Consider the following 20,094-nt stretch of genomic DNA (forward strand, 5'->3'; position numbering starts at 1 on the left):
CATCATTGATTCCATAGAGGAGGATAAGGAGTGGTGGTTGATAATAATTATCGATAAGAGATTGAAATTTCATTCTAGAAAGAATTTTGTTGTTGTTTGATTGAATTTTAAATTAGGAAAATGTTATGGATTGTCATTGTGTCGGGTATAACGAGTTTTGTGCTGTCATGTGGTATGGGTGCAAATGATGTGGCCAATAGTTTTGGTACTGTTGTTGGTTCCAAGACATTGAGTATGAAGTGGGCCATTGTCATTGCGAGTATATTCGAATTTCTTGGAGCTATGGGTATGTTTTTGTAATTGTTGTTGTAAATTTATCATGAAAATGTTGTTTGCACAGTGATGGGTATGTTAAAAATCAAGTAATTGTCAATTAATTGTATTGATTGTATTGGAATAATTAGGTGATTATGTGAGTGGAACTTTGAGAACTGGAATTATTGTGGAAGGATTTTTCCAACCAGGTGAAGAAACCTTCTACATGATTGGAATGATGTGTGTCTTGTTAGGTCCTACAATTTGGCTCATATTCTCGACCTATCTTTCATTGCCAGTCTCAACAACTCATGCAGTTGTTGGTGGCATTTGTGGATTTGTCATTTCACTGAAAGGATACAAGGCCATTCAATGGATGACCATTGGAAGAATTGCACTCTCTTGGGTTGTTTCACCAATTTTGGGAGGTATTGCATCGGCTCCACTTTATTTTGTTATTAAGAAATTCATTTTGCAAGGAAATGTTGAAAAGAGAACACTAATCTTTTTCCCAATTATTACTGCCATTACTGTTACAATGGTATTTGGTTCATTATTCATTGAAGGTTCTCCAGCATTGTATTTGGATAGAGTACCACTTGCAGCTTCAATTCCAACAACTATTGGTGTTGGTATTATTGTTGGTATTGTTTGTGCTTGTTTCATTCCACTCATCAAGAGACAATTACACAAGAGAGCTATCAAGAAGGCCATTGAAAAGCAACATGAACAACAAGCTAAGCATGAAACTGGAGAGGTAGATATTGCTCAATCCCTCACAACTGAAACAGAAATGAACAATACTGTGGCCAATCTTGAAAATGTGGATAATATTAATGAGAAGAATAGTACAGTTGTTGGAGAATCATCTTATGGATCATTGGAAGATGAGGATGAACTTGAAAAGAATGACATTACAAAGGTTGCTGAGGAAAATAATGAAAATGTTGAGGAGACTACCAAATACTTTGATTCTCACGAAATGACAATTGAAACACAAAAGGAGAATTCTGATGTCATTTACAAGGGATTGATGATTTTCTGTGCTTCCTTGACAAGTTTTTCACATGGTGCCAATGACGTCAGTAATGCTGTTGGTCCTTTCAGTGCCATCTATTCAGTCTATGTTCAAGGACATTTGAAGGTTGACGCCTTTGTACCTTACTGGATTTTATTTATTGGAGCTGCTGGTATTGTTGTTGGATTGGCAGCCTTTGGATCACGTGTCATTAAGACTGTTGGTAATAATTTGAATAAGAAACAATTGGTTCCATCTCAAGGTTTTAGTAGTCAATTGTGTGGAGCTTCATTTGTCTTGATTGCTTCTAAAATGGGAATTCCAGTCAGTACAACCAATGCTCTTGTAGGTGCAGTCATTGGTGTTGGTATTGTTGAAGATTTTTCAGGTGTAAAATGGAAACTGTTGGGAGAAGTTGTTATTGGTTGGTTGACCACATTGCCAATCTCTGCAATTTTATCTGCAGCCATGTTCTCATTCCTTAAATGGCTTGTTATTTAAATAATTGCATAATGTACAAACTCTTGAAAGTACTTGGATGGCTTTGAATTCGATTCTCATAACTTGAGAGAATTTATTCGAATCGGTGTGCATTTAAATTCCTTAGATAAAAAAATATTATTTTAACAAACCTTTGACTCTAAAGGAAATGCAATTAACACGAATGTAATTATTAAAACCTTAAACCTTGATTACAATGCATTTTGTAATACACGTCTTTTCCACACTACGGCGCCATAATGTCTTGGATTCACTTGCCTTATTCTCTCCCATAAAAGATTTTTTCACCACACCCAATCAAAATATTAAACAACAGGCAACATTTCCTTCTCAATTGCTAGTTGACATTTTTTAATGCTTGTTGATCCTGCCACAGACCTTATTTGGGCAAATCTGCGAAGGAGTAACGCGCTCAAAAAAAAATCCTCGATTCTCTCAAAGGCTTCTTTCTGCAGTAGAACTTTTCTCTTTGATTCCTTCCCAAACTAACTTTCGTTGAAGAACATCACATCAATACAAAGATTTTTAATTGACCAAATAATTTGAAAAAAGATGAATGAAAGATTGGCTTTTCACTTGAAGAACAAGTATGTGATTATTAGTGTGGTCGCCACAGTGTTGGCTATTATATTATTGGTGGCGGGTTTGGGTGCTGCTATTGCTACGTGGGCTGCTGCTTCTCACTTTTCTATATATTCATCTGTTGAGAAGCATTCTGATTGTACACCAAGGTTTGTGTTTTTTTGTGTGTGAATGATAGCTAATTGACTTGATTCTATTTTCTTGATGATAGTGGTTGCTCAATTGTCAATGGAAATGTAATGCAATATAATATTACAAAGAATGGAGTGACTGTTACTGTTACATCAAGTGATTTAAACACTAATCTATGTAATTCGACCTTTGTGGACTGTTATTACAATGTGGATAGTTTGCCAAAGACCTTGTGGAATACAAGTGAAAAAAAGGATTCCAGTAGGACAACTGTTGCTGCTTACATTATTTTGGGATTAGCTTTCATGATCATTCCAATTTGTGTGTTACTTGTCGATGGGTTGACCATTTTCTGGTGTTATAAACGTAAGCTTGTTGGTGACGAAACTGAACTAATCCCTGGTGGAAATACATCCTCTACTAGAGATAGTGTCAGTGTTTCAAACCAGAACTCTTCCTCAGTGTAATATTCGGAATGCAACAATTTCATAACAATTTATGTGAGACAACACAACAGTGATTGTATTAAATATTTATTCTAATTTATTGCACCATATTATCTTCACCAATACCGAACACAGTTAACAAACAAGAAAAAAATGCAAAGATTGATCAAACCACATTCCATCAAAAACTTATCTACAGTTCGAGTTCGATTTTTCTCTCGATCTCTCAATCAATTTGAGAAACCAATTAATCCTCACGATCCACAACATGATCTCACTTTTGATAATGACAACAATAGCATTGGTAAGGATTCTCTTTGATTTCATCAATTTTGTGTAACCAAATTCTTGTCCGCGCTCGAACCATTAAATAATTTGTAAAAAAACCGCAACATTTCAAAATCCAAAAAAACAACTCGACACTTATCATGCCATCTTCATCATCTTCAAAATCTAAAAAATCCAAACAATCATCTTCCGATGATGAAAAAACCAAATCAAAAATTACAAAATCAACCAAAACAATGAACAAAAAAACAACTAAAAAACCAGAAAGGAAAATTAATCAAGTAGAAACGTTTTTTGCAAAAGATCAAGAAACATGGAGAAAGTGGCTTGAGGAGAATAATGCAAGCAAGGATGCAATTTGGTTGATTTATCATAAAAAGCATACTAAAAGGGAAACTATAGTTTATGAACGAGCTTTGGATGAAGCACTTTGCTTTGGATGGATCGATTCAACAGCCAGACCTCATCCTGAGGATCCTGACAATTCATACATGCAATACTTTTGTAAAAGAAAGGTCGATAAGAGTCAGTGGTCAAAGAAAAACAAGGATCGAGTGGCAGAATTGATTGAGGAAGGGAAAATGACAGAACATGGACTTTCAATGATTAATAAGGCAAAGGAAAATGGAATGTGGGATTTAATGAATGATGTCTATGATTTGAAAATTCCACAAGATTTGAAAGATGCATTTGAAGATGAAGAGGATGCATTTGAATATTTTGAAAGTCTAACTAAAAGTGTAAAGAAGCAAGCTCTCAATATGGTATTCCAAGCAAAGAGAGAGGCAACCAGACAGAAGAGAATTCAACATATTGTGGATAAGTGTAAAAATAATGAAAAGCCAATTTTCTAGATATATTCCTCACTGTGATCCATAATTCTTACAATTTCCAACTCATTATTGATCTCTCTCACGTTTGCTACATAACTGAAAGGACAGTATATTTGAAAACTCCATCACATCTAGTCAGTTGTAAATATTTTCATTTTCAGTTCTTTCCAAATTCTTAAGAATCGTAACAATAAATCTATTTCATCAAAGGAACTTTCAAGATTCTAAAAGAATGAGGGTAGTATGTCCCTTGCCGAATGGAGGGAATTATGATTTTCCATCATAAAATATAAATTCCAATTTCATGATGATCATCTACTAATAAAAATTACTATTATTACTACTATTTAGATCACGCTGAGATGATGATGTGAAAGTTTGGTGCCTTCATGATGAAAAACCACTACGAAAATCAGCAATGCCACAAAGTACCATTGTTATTGAATATTTTTTTCACATTCCAATTTTCAAAATAATTTTTCAAGCATTATTTCGTGATATTGAATAATAATTATCGGTTTGTTGCTGCATTAAGTATCTATATGAATAGAACATTTATGTTGAATGGTTTTCACATATTGCAAAACAATCATCACACCACATTATTTATTAACTTAGCTGGTGTTGATTGTTTTGCAAAAGTCGAAAAAATATCAAGAAAATTTTCATCAAATACATGTCTCTTGCTCGGCGATGATTTTCAAGGACAATTCTTCATCATTGTTAAAGCCACTTTCTGTGCAGTAGGATTGGATAGTTTGGAGTGTATAGATATTGGTTTTTTAATATTTCATCATGAATTACAAATTTTGGAAGGCAATTATTAATTTTATGGAAACTTTTGTCGAGTTGGAGAAGTAAAACCATAATTAATTGTTCATCATAGTTATGAATATAACAACCCAAACTGATGCGAGTGTTTAAATTCAAGAATAACCTCATCAAGTTTTTAATTTAAATATTTCATCATGATCAACAACAACCTGAGCAATAAGACCATTATGGTCTTGTTCTAAATCATCAAGAGTATCACCCTGGAAAGTTTCAAAACTTTTCTTCGAGTACATTCTCTCCTGTAGAGCATGTTAGCAAAACCTAGAAATTCGCAAGAAACACTTGAAAAACTTGTTCAATTTCACGAGGAGGGCAAAGATTTATTATTGTACCACATCAGGAAGGATGTTATTGCAGTGTTTTTCAACTTTTTTCCAGAGATTGGTCAAGTTGAATTTTTACATGCTTCCCAACATTAATTATTCATCATCTACTTGGTCATTCTTCATCAATACAACAATAAATACATTGATATCTAACACCAATGTTCATCTTGTTGTTTCACTTCAAAAGATAGCCAAGATAATCACTCAACCTCCCACCAACAACAATTTTCCATCAAATTTTCCTCTTCACAAAATTCCTTTTTTTATGAATTCCTTTTTATGAAACTGTATCAGTAGTATTTATTTTTCTTAAGATAATCTAGAGCTCTCTTATTTTGGGCCAGTGCTGCACTAATAATCTTTGAGTTGCGTTGTAGCTCCATTGAGGCACATTGTAAATAGAGACCATTCTTACTGACAGCTGCCAAAACAAACTTGTAATCATTTTGTAATTCTGATGAGGCATAGTAAAGACTTCCTCCGGCCTGAATTACTTTCATCATGAAATCATAATCATTCAACAACGAAAATGGGAAATATTGTAAACATTTTCGATTTTTTGTAACAAATTTCAAAGCAAGTTGATTCAAAACTGTCAAGGGTAAATATTTCAAGGAAACGAGATTATTATCAAATGCTGCATTGGCAATCTCCAAATCATTCTTCAAATTATCAGACGCATATTGAATAGCTATTCCACATTTTGAGATGGCTTTTTTTACATTTGTGAAATCACTTCTCAATCTTGCTGATGCAAATTGCAACGCAATTGGAGAATTATGCAGAGCCATAGAAACAATTTCATCATTATCCTGTAATCTCACTGATGCAAATCGAAGAGAATTTCCATAATTCATCACAGCCAACTTGACAATTTCAAAATCATCTCGACAATTTTCACTAGCATATCGTAACATAATTCCTCTAAATTTTACAAAAACAATCATCCAATTTCTTCTATTACAACAAGGTAATTCATGATGATCGTAATATTCCTCAATCATCCGATGATCCATCTTTTTTAATCGTTTAAATTGATTAAAAGATTCCAAGTGAAGTGAAACATCTTCCTCTCGCATCTGATTTCTCCACATGAATAATTTATTCACAAGAGAATGACAATATTGTTGGGTAAATTGTGAAAATGAACAGTTGGGACTGTCGACACGAGCACGAGAATAACACCTCTGTGTTGTTTCATTTTTTTTTGATTGTAACAATGAAAAGTGGTCATCAGGAACTTGTGATGAACATATTGTAATTATTCTATACTCCTCAATAGGGATTGTCAAACACTCTCTACTAATACACCAGTGGACTGGCCATATGCAATAGGTTGAGTAGGGCGAATGAGAACGAAGGTGATGATCCCTAAAATAAGGTTTGGCAATAACTCCGAAAACCAAGTTACTTTGAGATTAAGGTTCAAAAATAATATTCGAAACAAACTGTAGTTATCTTTATCTTATTAGAAACACTTCCTTACGGTTCCATGCACCAATAGAATAATTTCCAAAATAATTCAATGATTGCTACTTGACCAAACTGGTCAAGTTGACCGCTGTATTACTACGCAATGCTCATTAGGACCTTTGTGGAGTTTCTTCATTACTCCATCCTGGCAACTTTCAATCAACAATTCGATATCTTTAAAATCTGTGTGTTACCTCAATGTAACATATTCGAATTAAAAAAATCAACATGAAAACAATAACATACTTACTGTTGCTACTCTCTCTTGTGGCCACAATTACATGCCAACAAGAACAAATCACCGTAACCATTCCACAAGGTTCCTACATTGGTGTGTCCACCAATAACCAAACTAAATCCTTCCTTGGTGTCAGATATGCTCAAACCACAGAAGGAATTAATCGTTTCAGGCCACCAGTTTCAGTTTCCTCCATGAATTCAACTGCCATCTTCAATGCCACATCCTTTGGCAACATTTGTGTCCAAACTCCAGATTCTAGCATTACATACACTGAACCACAAAGTGAAGATTGTTTATTCTTGAATATTTGGGCTCCAGTCGGTGCCTCACCAACAAATCAATATCCAGTCATGTTCTGGATTCATGGTGGATCCTTCATTCATGGAACTGGTAATATCTATGATGGAGAACATTGGGTAAAAACCTCAATTGAGAATAATGTTCCAATTGTCTTTGTGTCCATCAATTATAGACTGGGAGTTTTTGGGTTCTTGGCTGATGACTTGTTAAAAAGTGAAAACGGACTCACCAATACAAACTTTGGATTGTTGGATCAATTAGAAGCATTGAAATGGGTTCAAAGCAATATTGCTAATTTTGGAGGTAATCCAAGTCAAATTACCATTTCCGGAGAAAGTGCTGGAGGAATTAGTACTTTGGTTTTGCTTGCAAGTCCTCTTTTGAGTCAAGTTCCTGTTACTTCTGCTATCGTTCAAAGTGGGTCCTCTTTGAAATGGCTAATGCAAACAAGTACTGTAACTGCTCTTGCTGCTGGTTCAAATTTGAAAACAAATTTCAATTGTTCAACATTGGAATGTTTGAGAAATATAACAGTTGATAGTTTAATTACCTATCAAGCTGCCAAGGCACCAACTGCATTCACTGTAACTTTCGATAATTATGTCATTACAAACAATACGTATGATGTAATTGACAATAACAAGTTTACCATGGTCAACTTGTTGATAGGTGCCACAAGGAATGAAATGGGCTATTTTACTTGTAGTTCTTTTCCTTCAAATATTACTGCATATCAAATGCAACTCGCATTCAGTTCATATTTTGGAGCTACAAAGACAGTTCAATTCTTCCCTCAATTGTCCAATTATTACAACATTTCAAATTATCAAGATAACCTTGCCTATTTCAATGATGTTCTAACACAAGCTGCTGTTCAATGTAATGCAAGATATCTAGCTGCTTCCTTCTCCAAAAAGTCTTCTTTGAATGCCTATTTCTATATCTATGATCATTACTTTCCCTTCTCAACATCATGTCAAAAGAGCATGCACGCTATTGAAATTCCAATCCAATTTCCTTCAATATTCAAACATATGAAAGGAGCTGAGGCTTACTCACTCACTGCTTCTGAATTGGAGCTCTCAAGACAAGTAATTGTTTATTGGTCTAATTTTGTGTCGAGTGGAAATCCAAATAGAAACAATTCAGGAACGAATTTGAGAACTAACCAAACTACATGGAATTCCTACTCTACTTGTTCTGATAATTATCTTGTTATTCAAAGTGGATCAAACTATGAATCTTCAGAAATACTTGGAAAGACATGTCCTTTCTGGAACGTGTATGATGAGGTTCCAATAATTCCATGTGTCACTCCTGCTTCTTCAAATTCTACACCAATTGTAGTGACATCAACTGTACTCCCAAAGAATTCTACAAGGGTTAATGGAGTTGGTTCATTGTTGTCTGTTTGGTTGGCTTTGTGCTTTGCTTCCTTAATGATCTTGTTTCAATAATTTTCAGAAATCACTGGAAGGTATTTAAACTCAAATCTATTAAAGAACTTGTTTATTGAATCCTTATATTTATCGCATCAGATTATGCAACGGGAGAACGACATTTAAATACATGTGAATTTTAGAAAAAGTACATGCTCAACACGAACTTTTTATAATATCAATTTCAATTTAATTGAGATAGAAACAGAGTTTTATCATACTCAATTTGTGTATTTACTCTTTGCAGTAATGGTAGCTGAAATTTGTTTCTTCAATTCCTCTTGTTGTTTCAATAAATCAGCAACTGCACCTTGGTTTTTGACAATCAATTCTGTCACCCTTATGAGTTCATTTTGTAATCCTTCAATTTTATCTGTAAATCTCTTATTCATAATTTCCTTAATACCATCTCCATTGAAAATCTTGATGACTGTTCTTTCATTGGATCTATACAGATTGACGAAAGGTTCAGACCCTAATTTATATGCTGGAGTTGTTGCAGATTTTGTTCCAATAAAACCATCCCTTGCATAGATATTCAATTGGCCCCAGCACTGGCCTTCGAAAAAAACATTGTAATCACTTTCAGCTGCCGTATCACCCTTGTTAGTGTCCATGAAGGCATAAAATTCAATGTGACAATCAAAAGAAGCACCTGGATGAATGGTACGATTCAAACCACCCCAAAAATCAACTTGATAAGCATGATTATTGTAGCATTCCAAAGTTAGATCTGACTCATTAATAACTGTAACGTCTCCTCTAATCTTGTGATACTGATGCCAACCAGCTTCCATTTGAGAAAGACCAGGAATACCATCAAACCAACCCATTTTTCTATATTGTTTTTTTTTTGTTGAGTTAATGTTGAGGGATGTGTTAGAGAGTAATGTTATAACTGTATTTCAACGATTCTCTTGTTGTTCATCTCTTAGTTAAAATTCTTTTTTAGCTTTTTCCGAGGTAGGGACATGATGTGTATAACTGTAAGTCTTACGACTGGGGAATTACAGCACTAGCCCTACGGAACAAATGTCTTGAAAGAGATGGTGAACTATTAAGGGAGAGATTCAAGTCTTATAAGTCTCCTGCATTCACCAATTACAAAGTTCATATGGTGAACTATTTTGTGTTAGTTTCAAAATATCGCGTACCAACTTCGATTGCATCTTTTGTATGATGCATAATGGGTCTTGATACCATCAATTATAAAATTATACTATTTTACTTCAAACTCAATTCAATAATTATATATTTTATTTGGATTTGTTTCTTTCATCCTGGTCTGTCTCGTGATTCGTACATTTTCTTGACGAGTGAGAGAACTAGTTTCTTTTCTCTGCTTGCCTTTCTCTTAAGCTTGTATTTGAGTTTGACTTCTTGTTGCTCTTTCAATCCTTCAACTGAGAGTTGAACTATTTCAACCATTTCCTTTCCATTTTCATTGGCTTCAATTACATTGGTTGAAACAATGATTGGTGGATTATCGAGCAAGAGTTCCATATAATTTAACAAGCTCTTTCCATTAGCAATCAGTCCTGCAGCCTTTTGTAACAATTCTCCATCTTCAGAATTGAGGATTTGAATCTTGACATTCTCAATAATTTCTTTCTCTTCAGAAATTCTATCAAGTTCAACCTCATAAGATTCCATAATGAAGTTATACTCCATCATCAATTGCAAAAAGGTGTTAGTTGTTGCACCTGAAAGAATTGTCAATGATCCAAGAATAGTATCACGTTGATAGAGATCTGTAATAGCTGACATTACGTGATTAATTGTTGCTTTGAAGAGATTCAATTCTACATCATTCAATCTTTGTTCCATATTAACCAATTGCATCTTGGCTCTAATGTATTCACTTTGAGCTTCTGTGAATAATTGTTTAAGTGCTGAAAGTTTCATCACAACTGGTCCACCAAGATTCAAGAGGTCATTAGTATCCATCTTGATCAAAAGAGTATCGTTAATGAAAGCTTGCTCTCTTCTCATATTTTCAAATGCAACACCGACTGCCTTTTCTGCTTCTGCCATCTGTTGATATTTCAACTTAATTGAGGCTCGTAATTCTTCCATTTGCTTGGTCAATTCAGGATATTCCAAGAAGGAATTCATCTTTTCCTTTCCAATTTCCTTCAATGTCTTATTAACCATTTGTTCCATTCCTTCCGAAATAATCTTGGCAACTTGTTCAACCTTTTGTCCTCTCTTCTCTGCAAATTCGTTATACTTTTTTGTAAATTCTTCATTCACACGATCGAATTTTTCAATAGTATCAACCAAGTTATTCAACTTTCCGACAATGGATTGTTGAGAGTGTTCCAAGCCATCCAACGAACGCTTAAGTTTCTTCATTCCAGACTTGATGTGCTTGAGTGTTGTTTCGCTCATTTTGTTTTTTGGAGTGTTGAATAAACCAGCAAACAACATCAAAAGAATAAACGTAAATCTAGCTGTTGTATTGAAGAAGATCTCTTCCTTGAAAAGGATTTTGATATTCGCATCTATTAAAATACTAATATGTCCTCGTGAATTACTATAATCGAAATTCAGAACAAAAGTTCACCACAGAGATATATTTTACACTTGCAACAGTAAGAAGAAGTCACCACCTCACACCAAGACAAATCAAAAAAACAAACCTTAAGCGAGTAACTCAAAATGTCTTCCGAATCATCAAGCCCAGCACTTGAATATCATTTACCTCATGTTGATTTTGAACTTCTTTCAAAACAAGATAAAACATTCAATTTAATATTCAGTGATGAGAATTTGGAGGTTCCCGTGCTAAAGAGTATTGGTTTGCAGAATTTCAAGATTGTTAGACCAAACGCGAATAGTTTGACTGTGGAGGGCCAATTAAAGCTCTTCGAAAAACAATGGAATGGAAAAGTTGAATATTTGAAGAATGGCAATGCTGTCTCGTTTACCTTTAGTGCAACTGTTTTGGGAGATATGCAGTTGAAAGATCTATTCCCTGGATTGTCAGAGCATTGGAATGTTCCTTTGAGAAAGGTTTCTATCGGCCTTACTCTTGGAAAGACTAAGAAATCTGAAAATACTAAGGAAGGTGAAGAGATTGAGCTTCCTAATGGAAGATTGACCATTAGTGCAAGCTTTGGTATCCCTTCAAGTATTCTTCATTGTATTGGAAAGAACTCAAATGATGAAATCAACCTTTCAGGCTACTTTATTTGCGAAGGAATTGATATTGACTTGAAAAAGATAGTAGATTTGCAATTGAAAGGTACAATCTCAAACATTGAAAGTGGTATTCTCCACAGTAATCTGAGCAAAAACTTTAATGTACAAAAACTCAAAGCAAGAATTAACTTTTCCAAGAACACAATAGCTGAGAAGCAAGTTTGGACAGCAAATTGGAAACTCGAAGCTCATGTCACATTGAAATCATCAGTTTTGGGAAATCCATTGCAAGCTATTGTTACTGTTAATCTTGACGAAAACAATGACAAGTTCTTGGCAACCATCAAAGTCAACGACTGGCTAGAACCTTTCAATTTGAAAGAATGTTCCTTTCAAAATTTGGAAGGTGTTTGTTTGTTGACCAAAGAAGAAGCCAAGGTTAACCTAACTGGTACCTTAAAAGTTGGTGAAAGAGTCATTGAAATGGACGGCTTTGTCAAGAATGAAGAAGTTTGGTTTTCTGGCTCAATTACACAATTTTCTTTGAATGATTTGGTTGATTTGTATAATAGCATGTTCAAGTGTAAATTATCACAATCACAAACTGATATTATTTTGAAGAATTGCAAGTTGACTTTCCATAAACAAAAGAACGGTCTACTTGACAGTATTAGAGGAAAGAGTGATCAAGAAATTACATTCCAAACTTCTTGTCTCATTCCAGGGACAATGATTCCAGAGTTCAACATTGATTTAACATTGAATCAAAATGGTATTGTTGGTAATTCAAGTTTTGTTAGTATTGAACTTAAAAATTGCATATTAAGGGATGTAAGCATAGACTTTGATTTGCCTAAAAATCAAACCAAGACAACTGACTATATTAAATTGAAAGGAAATGCAGAAATGATGTTTTTAAATGGGATTAATGTTGATTTTCAAGCAAGAATTCAATCTGAAATGGCTCCTTCATCTGACGAAAGAAACAAAGATGCTAATAAGAAGAAGAATAATATTATTGTGTATGGAAAGATGCATGAAACAAACATTTCAAATTTGATCCCATCTCTTGCTAACACTTTTGTTAAGGATTTAATAATTAACGAGTTGATGGTCACTGTAGCAAATAGTTCAGGTTCACTCGCATTATCAGAAGAAGAAACCTTAACGGTTAAGGAAGGTTTAACTATTGTGGCAGGTGTTAACAATACTGACAAGGCTATCAATTCCATTATTAATAATATTTCTGTTGCAACAGATATGAAGGATGGTCAAGTCAAACTTTCTGTTTGGGTGAAAGATAAGGAAAATTACTCAGTTGACTTTCAAATTCCTTCCTTTGATGTTGAATTTGGTAATTTTATCAAACTTACAAATCTTTGCTTCAAGATACCAACAAAATCCAATGTTGGTTCTACTTCCATATCTGAAATTGAATTCACAGATGCTCTTTTCAGTTTATTTCTTTCTTCCTACAAGATTGAATGTTTTGCCACTGTAAAGATTAATAGTGAGTCAATTAGTGGAAGAGCTTCTAAACCAAGTATTAAGAACCTATTCGGTTATTCTAACCTTAGTATGGAGGATATTTCTATTGATTTCTCGAAGAAGAGGGGTGGAAAGGAATATAATGCAAATTGGAGTGGTAAATTGGTACTTCATGATTCAAATTTCAATTTCAATGGATCAATTACTAATGAGAAAGCAGAAGTTAATGTTGAAATGCCTCAGTTTGACAGCTGTAGCTTGTTAAAGTGCTACTTTGCCTTGTATGGGGTTCAACTCAAGACAATCAAGCCAAATCTTGTCTTTTCAAATACCAGTCTGAGTATTGTGCATGAATTTCAAGAAAAGACAACCACTGTTACCATTAAGAGCAAGTTGACTTTACCAAATCTCAATGTGAAAGATATTGATCTCTCTTTAGAAATAACCAAAGATCAGGTCCATGGCACAGTTGACCTCCAACCAATTTCTCTTCCACTTGTGACTATTAACAATGTTAAACTCACAATTGACCTTTACTCCTCTGAGAGCAAGAAGGATAACAAGATATGTCTTCTCGGTCAAGCAGTTTTCAAACTTCCAGGAGACATTCATCTTGAACAAATAGTTGCCATTCGATTAGAAGGAAAGAATTACCTCGTCTATACTGTTGCCAAGTCAGATAATTTCAAAAAACTTTCAGATGCATTCCCAGTCATGAAAGGAAGCGCTCTCGATGCATTGGAATTCAAGAAATTCCAACTCTTGTATTCTACTTACAGAACTTGTCATCCTTTGGAAGAAATCAATGTTAAGAAGGGAATTCAAATTATTGGAGACCTGGAATTATCAATTGATGCCTTGTTGAAGAGTTGTAAAGCTCCTGATATTCAAATTCTCTTCCCTGGTTTTGATTCCAAAGTTGCTATTCCAATTAGGTTGACAGCATTTGGTGAAACAGTCAGTTCCATGGAATTGGGTGTTTCTCTTCCAAGTTTAAAGGTTGACTTGGGTGAGAATATTTCATGTAATCCACTTGAATTAATTTTACCTTTGAATCCTATGAGTGCTCAAGCAAGAGTTCAATTTCAAATAATTATCAAGATGGATCCAAATCCAATGACTTTGACAGCTTCTCTTGGTATTGACAAGGGCCAGGTCACAGTTGCTGGAAGTATGGAAGGGGATTGGATTGAACCATTTGGTTTGAAGAATGTTACTGTCAGTGATGTAGCTCTTCAAATGTGTTTCATTCCTGGAGCTCTTCCTTCTGGATTTGGATGTACTGGTAAGCTCAAGATTAGTGACATTATTGACACCCAAGCAGGCTTTTCCATTTTGGAATCATTCATGAACTTTAAACATAACCGTTTGGCGTCTGGTGATTTTTTCAAATTGGCATCTTTGGTAATGAATACCAAGTTTGACTGTTCATCTGTTCCTGACTTTTGGAAATTGGAAGATATTGACTTTTACACAGCTGCTCTTCCAGTAACTATTGGTGTTTTCAAATTTGAACCAGGATTCCATTTCAAATCCTATTTTGAAATATTTGGTATTAAGGGTTATGTATCCACTTCAATAGATACTGAAAATGGTTTCAAGATGAGAGGTATTTTACAATCTCTTACACTGGGAGCTCTAAAGTTGGGATCTGTTCCATCTGAATATACTGAATTATATCTCAAAGATGAAGGTTCTCAATATTTCACTGCCGAAAATGTTGGACCAATGGTTGATATGTCAGTTGACAAGACCAATGTCAATTTCTATCTGAACAGTAGTATCGTATTGTATGATATTTCTTTGGATGTTATGATTTCTGTACAACCTACCTTATTAGACTTCAATGTTGACTTTAACATGTGGAATATGTTAAGTATCATGTTGAAAGTCAAAGCAACACTTCCAGAACACACATTTTCTATCAATGATTTGGATGTTGAAATGGAAGCCCTCTTTACGAATGAATGCTCTGATTTAGTTATCAAGTATGTCAATCAAGCTTTCGTGGATGCTTTGAAAACTTTCGAAGAGGGTTTCGAAAAGGCAAAGAAGTCTTTGGAAGAAAAGAAAAATCAATCTCAACAGAGAGTTCTTTCAAACGTGCTGAAAAGGATGTTGAAGAGGAAAATAAGGCATTAGATATTCTTCAAGAATTGATGAACAAGTTGAGTGAAGAGTCTATTTCTCATTTGAAATCAGCTCAATCACTAGCCATTCAAGCAGAAAAGAGATTTAATACTGCTGTTCATGAATGTCAAGATCAACTTCATTCAGTGATGAGAATTCAAAATCAAGGAGTGAACAATATGATCTATGATTTAATGAATCTCTCAAAGGACAATGAAGATATGAACTTGTTAGAAAGTCAAGTTGAAGCACTAGCTAAAGAAAGAAGCAGTGTTCTTGAACAACTCATGAATTTTAACAAACCATTAGCTTCAGTGGTTGATTCATCCGATGATTCTGACGATGATTCTGACTCAGACTCTGACGATTCTGATTCAGACTCTGATGATGAGCTTTTGATGGGTGGAAATATCAAACAAGTCAAACAACAATTAACAAACTTGGAAGCAAAACTTGACGCTACAATTAAAAAGATGCAAGATGATTTGAAAGATCTAGAAAAATCAAGAACATCTATCTCACCAAGCAAGCCAAGAATTACTCTTAATCAAATCATTCAAAACTCTGTTAATGAATTAGGAGCAGTGATGAAACAAAATAATATTAACTTTGACAAGTTTGTAAAATCATGGAATCAATTAAAATCGAACCAACATGAATTGCATCAAAGTATGAACAAGGATATGAAGGAAATGAAGGAAAGAGCTAGAAAGTTTGATGAACATGGAGCTAAACTTATTACCATTGCCAAAAAGAGTAACATTTACTCGAAGAATTATTCTAATCTCATTAGATATCAATTTGAAAATAGTATTGCCAGTTTGGGAATTTCTATTGCTGAGGCTTGTGTGAATGTTGCTCAAAATGTTACAAAGGATGTTCTTGAAGGGTTAAGAATGATAATTACTACATTGTTAAAGTCATTCGGAATTACATATATGGAAGCTAGGGCAATTATTAAATGCAAAGAAAAAGATTTCAGATTCCGTCTCAAGATGAGAGGTTATATTAATTACAATAATAACAAAACGGATTGGGGTTTCGAATTTGATTTGGATTTCAGAAAGTGGAATGAAATGATTGTAGCATTCTTCAAATACTTGTTAAATGAATTCTGTAAACTCACTGGATTTAAGAACCCTTTTAATTAATAAACAATTGCGAAATTTATCCTTATGGTCATAACTACCATGTGTTTCTTTTCCACAATTGGTCTCTCATCTATATTCTATAAGAGTTGACTCTTTCTACCTGATTTCAATTCAGATAGTTTCCAAAATTTGTACAACACTTCCAAACAATCATGATGTCAATCCCTCCTCATATCATGAAGTGAGGAATCATATTTATATGAAGAATAACCTCAGAATAATGCCACGTCTGGAGATTGGCTTCACACTTAAATTTAAGCAATTTGGAAAAATATCATTCATCATTAAACTCACAAGAAATCAAACCGTATTGGTATTTTCAATTCCAATCGAATAAATAGCATTAGAAATCAAACAAGCAATTGTTTAATATTAAAAAACATCTTGAAATGAATCAAAATAAAATCAGTAAGCAACATAAAATGAAGTTTGGTTATCGTTCCGTACTCACTAGATCTTCATTATTATTGATCTACATAATCATTGATATATGTTGTGTGTCAGGGTTTGGTTAGGATTCAGAGTTGATTTATTTGGGTTATTTAAGAGATTACTTAGTGAAGATTCATATCATTGATTATATTTCTTATCATCTATTAATGATGTAAATTTGATGGTTTCATTTCTTGTATTGATAGATATTTAAAGGTCAGGTCAGTACTAACTTTTGAATTATGGACTTTGAGAAGTCAAATGTTTGGGACGTGAATCTACTCATTAGATTGAATAGGTTTTGCTAATAAAAGAACATTTCATTGATTTATTGATTATAACGGTCAAATTGAGTTGAATGGAAGTGAATCACATGTTGATTGATCGTGGTTGGGTTTGGTTAGGATTCAGAGTTGATTTATTTGGGTTATTTAAGAAATTAATTAGTGAAGATTCATACCATTGATTATATTTCTTATCGTCTATTAATGATGTAAATTTGATGTTTTCATTTCTTATATTGATAGATATTTAAAGGTCAGGTCAGTACTAACTTTTGAATTATGGACTTTGAGAAGTCAAATGTTTGGGACGTGAATCTACTCATTAGATTGAATAGGTTTTGCTAATAAAAGAACATTTCATTGATTTATTGATTATAACGGTCAAATTGAGTTGAATGGAAGTGAATCTAATGTTGATTCATCGTGGATGGGTAGTTTCGCCACGAAGTGGTGCAACTACCAACCTTTGTAGATTGAATCAGGTTGATTTGCATCTCTCCAATATGTAGCATTATCAAGAGAGTGATTGTTCACCAATTCAATGATCAATATTCAATAATCGGTTTGATTTCAATCAATAGCTTGATCGTCAAGCTTTGATTTAATATTCCAGTAATCAACGGCAGTCTATTTTTAAATTTAATCAAAGACCATATATAGTATCTAGACTTTTATGATCTAGAAACTATCTAGATGTGTTCTATATTGAATAATATATTTGAAAATGAGAAGAATTAACTCTTCTATTGAGTTTTATTGGTATTGCAAGGTATTTCGATTATAATAATCTACACAGAAATCACACTTGAAATATAAACTGTATTACAATGTATGAGAAACATAACGGTGGTGGAATTAATCAATAAATAATTGAAATGACTGAGATGGAATGTAAACTATGGTCTATTTGTTATGTAACGGTGACTAGACAGTGTCAATTTCATCAAATTATTTCAAACTGATAACATTCAATAAAAAACCGTTCTATACACCAAACATGTCATACAGAATGAGTTTCAATATTTAATATTGTGAACTGACTCTGTTGGATACCATCTCTATAAATATAACAAGATGAAAAGTGTCTACATTCAATTTCACATGCATGTTACTATGTAGAGTCATCATTATATCATCTAAATAGGTTGTATTTCATGTTTCAGTTACATTGACTGTCTAGATATTGAGATGTGTATACTAAGGTTGATGAAATGGTACCTTCACTGATTATTGACATGAATATAACAATTGATCATATGATTCTTGTATAAGTATTTCATTATTCAATAATTGTGATATGATGGTAAAATTTAATTTTGGAATTAAGATTTTTCCTAATTGATTTCCTTAGATGTTCCTTAGTTGACTTGAAGATACAGAGCCACGAATATGAAACTCTCTCAGATTGTTCTCCTCATTAAGAGGAGTGTATTCATATTTGAACCTTGTATGATATTTTGTAAAATGAATGAGATGGAGTATATTCTATTTGTTGAAATGTGACAATTTGACAGATTGTTATTATTATCATATTGAATTCAATTCTAACACTATGTAATTGATACCAGATGTATATAACTGTGATTTAATGTATATGGTATAGTTTCATGATGATTGGATGTATTTTCATTGAGATAGAGTGTACACTTGGATATAAGCACTATTGACATTGAACATTATCTGACTGACTAATTGTACGTACTACGAATTGTTTCCAAACTATTAAAAGTGTATTTAATTGATGTGTAATCTATGTAGTATCGATTTTAGAATGACTGTTCGTATAATGAGTGAGTTGGAGCATAATCTGTGATTTTATTTCAAAAGTCTATAGTATTGTGATAGAGTTGACAACTCGACATCTACTGAACCAATATTCATGAAATTGATACCATATGCTAATTAGAGTGGCTACATACCATGATATCAATTTCAGTGAAATTGGAGTTGTTTCTGGACCCTTCAGATTTCCATCCATTCTCTTGAAATATCCCCATGTACTATCTACTGAATGCATTTCTTGAAATGAAAATATATAATTTGAAGAAAGTCCACTTTATTTGAGATGTAGAACTCAATATTATCATTTATTATGAGATTGGTAACTTTTCCTATTGTATCATACTTAATTGTCTTAATTGACTAAAAGGATCAAGGAGAGATTTCAAATCATAAAATAAATGATATTTTCGAGATGTACTATTGATTTCCAATCGATTGATATGTATTTTGTTGATTGAGGATGTAGTTCTCTATTTGAAGATTTCCTCCTGATCTGTTATGTCAACCTTGAAATTTCACCCTTTACCTTATTGAATGATGGAATGTTCACCAAAATGTCTAAAAACTGAATAACAAACACTCTTTGAGATGTGAAACGTGATGGTAGTGTTTCGTAGAGAGTGTGGTTTTGGATCCCATGTCAACCCCTATTTATTAAGCTTTTCTCCTTAAATACATTAACAATATATATCACAAATGATGTCAAAAGATGGTGATTGTAATGGGGCACAATATACGGCTGATGTGAAATTGTTAAATATTTATATATATCAAGTTATGATGGTGGCTAGTGGTAATAAAATCACTTGATCAAAATTATTTTTGTCGCTTGATCAAACCGAAAAACGCGCGGAAAAGTTAAAAATAGATTCAAGTTGATGTGAAAATGGCTCAGAATCGAAAGGATTAACAAAGCTTACTACTATATTGGAAGTGAAAGTGCCATTTGGCACTCACTTCCATCAACTTTATCATAGAAATCACTCTTGAAACATGAATTGTACTATAATGTGTG

At 33.5% G+C, this 20,094-nt stretch overlaps 8 protein-coding genes across 8 annotated transcripts; 5 read left to right on the forward strand and 3 right to left on the reverse strand.

The window, feature by feature from the left end:
* Nucleotides 1-120: 120 nt before the first annotated feature.
* Nucleotides 121-1,901, forward strand: NAEGRDRAFT_78837 (phosphate transporter; the record flags this gene model as incomplete). Its single annotated transcript, XM_002680229.1, has 2 exons — nucleotides 121-286; nucleotides 405-1,901. 2 exons carry the CDS (start codon nucleotides 121-123, stop codon nucleotides 1,772-1,774), a joined length of 1,536 nt encoding a protein of 511 aa, XP_002680275.1. The 3' UTR covers nucleotides 1,775-1,901.
* A 297-nt stretch (nucleotides 1,902-2,198) lies between these two features.
* On the forward strand, nucleotides 2,199-3,038 carry NAEGRDRAFT_78838 (uncharacterized protein). The gene is made up of 2 exons (XM_002680230.1): nucleotides 2,199-2,505; nucleotides 2,568-3,038. The coding sequence occupies exons 1-2, from the start codon at nucleotides 2,327-2,329 to the stop codon at nucleotides 2,953-2,955; spliced, it is 567 nt and encodes a 188-aa protein (XP_002680276.1). The 5' UTR covers nucleotides 2,199-2,326; the 3' UTR covers nucleotides 2,956-3,038.
* Nucleotides 3,039-3,458: 420 nt separating this feature from the next.
* On the forward strand, nucleotides 3,459-4,076 carry NAEGRDRAFT_64602 (uncharacterized protein; the record flags this gene model as incomplete). The annotated part of the gene is made up of 1 exon (XM_002680231.1): nucleotides 3,459-4,076. One exon carries the CDS (start codon nucleotides 3,459-3,461, stop codon nucleotides 4,074-4,076), a length of 618 nt encoding a protein of 205 aa, XP_002680277.1.
* Nucleotides 4,077-5,505: 1,429 nt separating this feature from the next.
* NAEGRDRAFT_47159 (uncharacterized protein) lies at nucleotides 5,506-6,231 on the reverse strand (the record flags this gene model as incomplete). The annotated part of the gene is made up of 1 exon (XM_002680348.1): nucleotides 5,506-6,231. The coding sequence occupies one exon, from the start codon at nucleotides 6,229-6,231 to the stop codon at nucleotides 5,506-5,508; it is 726 nt and encodes a 241-aa protein (XP_002680394.1).
* A 685-nt stretch (nucleotides 6,232-6,916) lies between these two features.
* NAEGRDRAFT_64604 (uncharacterized protein) lies at nucleotides 6,917-8,686 on the forward strand (the record flags this gene model as incomplete). The annotated part of the gene is made up of 1 exon (XM_002680232.1): nucleotides 6,917-8,686. One exon carries the CDS (start codon nucleotides 6,917-6,919, stop codon nucleotides 8,684-8,686), a length of 1,770 nt encoding a protein of 589 aa, XP_002680278.1.
* Nucleotides 8,687-8,863: 177 nt separating this feature from the next.
* NAEGRDRAFT_57333 (uncharacterized protein) lies at nucleotides 8,864-9,516 on the reverse strand. The gene has a single exon (XM_002680349.1). The coding sequence runs from the start codon at nucleotides 9,499-9,501 to the stop codon at nucleotides 8,890-8,892; it is 612 nt and encodes a 203-aa protein (XP_002680395.1). The 5' UTR covers nucleotides 9,502-9,516; the 3' UTR covers nucleotides 8,864-8,889.
* Nucleotides 9,517-9,904: 388 nt separating this feature from the next.
* On the reverse strand, nucleotides 9,905-11,059 carry NAEGRDRAFT_57334 (uncharacterized protein; the record flags this gene model as incomplete). The annotated part of the gene is made up of 1 exon (XM_002680350.1): nucleotides 9,905-11,059. The coding sequence occupies one exon, from the start codon at nucleotides 11,057-11,059 to the stop codon at nucleotides 9,944-9,946; it is 1,116 nt and encodes a 371-aa protein (XP_002680396.1). The 3' UTR covers nucleotides 9,905-9,943.
* A 270-nt stretch (nucleotides 11,060-11,329) lies between these two features.
* NAEGRDRAFT_64607 (uncharacterized protein) lies at nucleotides 11,330-16,581 on the forward strand (the record flags this gene model as incomplete). Its single annotated transcript, XM_002680233.1, has 2 exons — nucleotides 11,330-15,391; nucleotides 15,415-16,581. 2 exons carry the CDS (start codon nucleotides 11,330-11,332, stop codon nucleotides 16,579-16,581), a joined length of 5,229 nt encoding a protein of 1,742 aa, XP_002680279.1.
* Between the last annotated feature and the right edge of the window lie 3,513 nt (nucleotides 16,582-20,094).

The sequence above is a fragment of the Naegleria gruberi genome (assembly GCF_000004985.1).
Source record: "Naegleria gruberi genomic scaffold NAEGRscaffold_10, whole genome shotgun sequence".
Lineage (NCBI taxonomy): Eukaryota > Heterolobosea > Eutetramitea > Acrasida > Naegleriidae > Naegleria > Naegleria gruberi.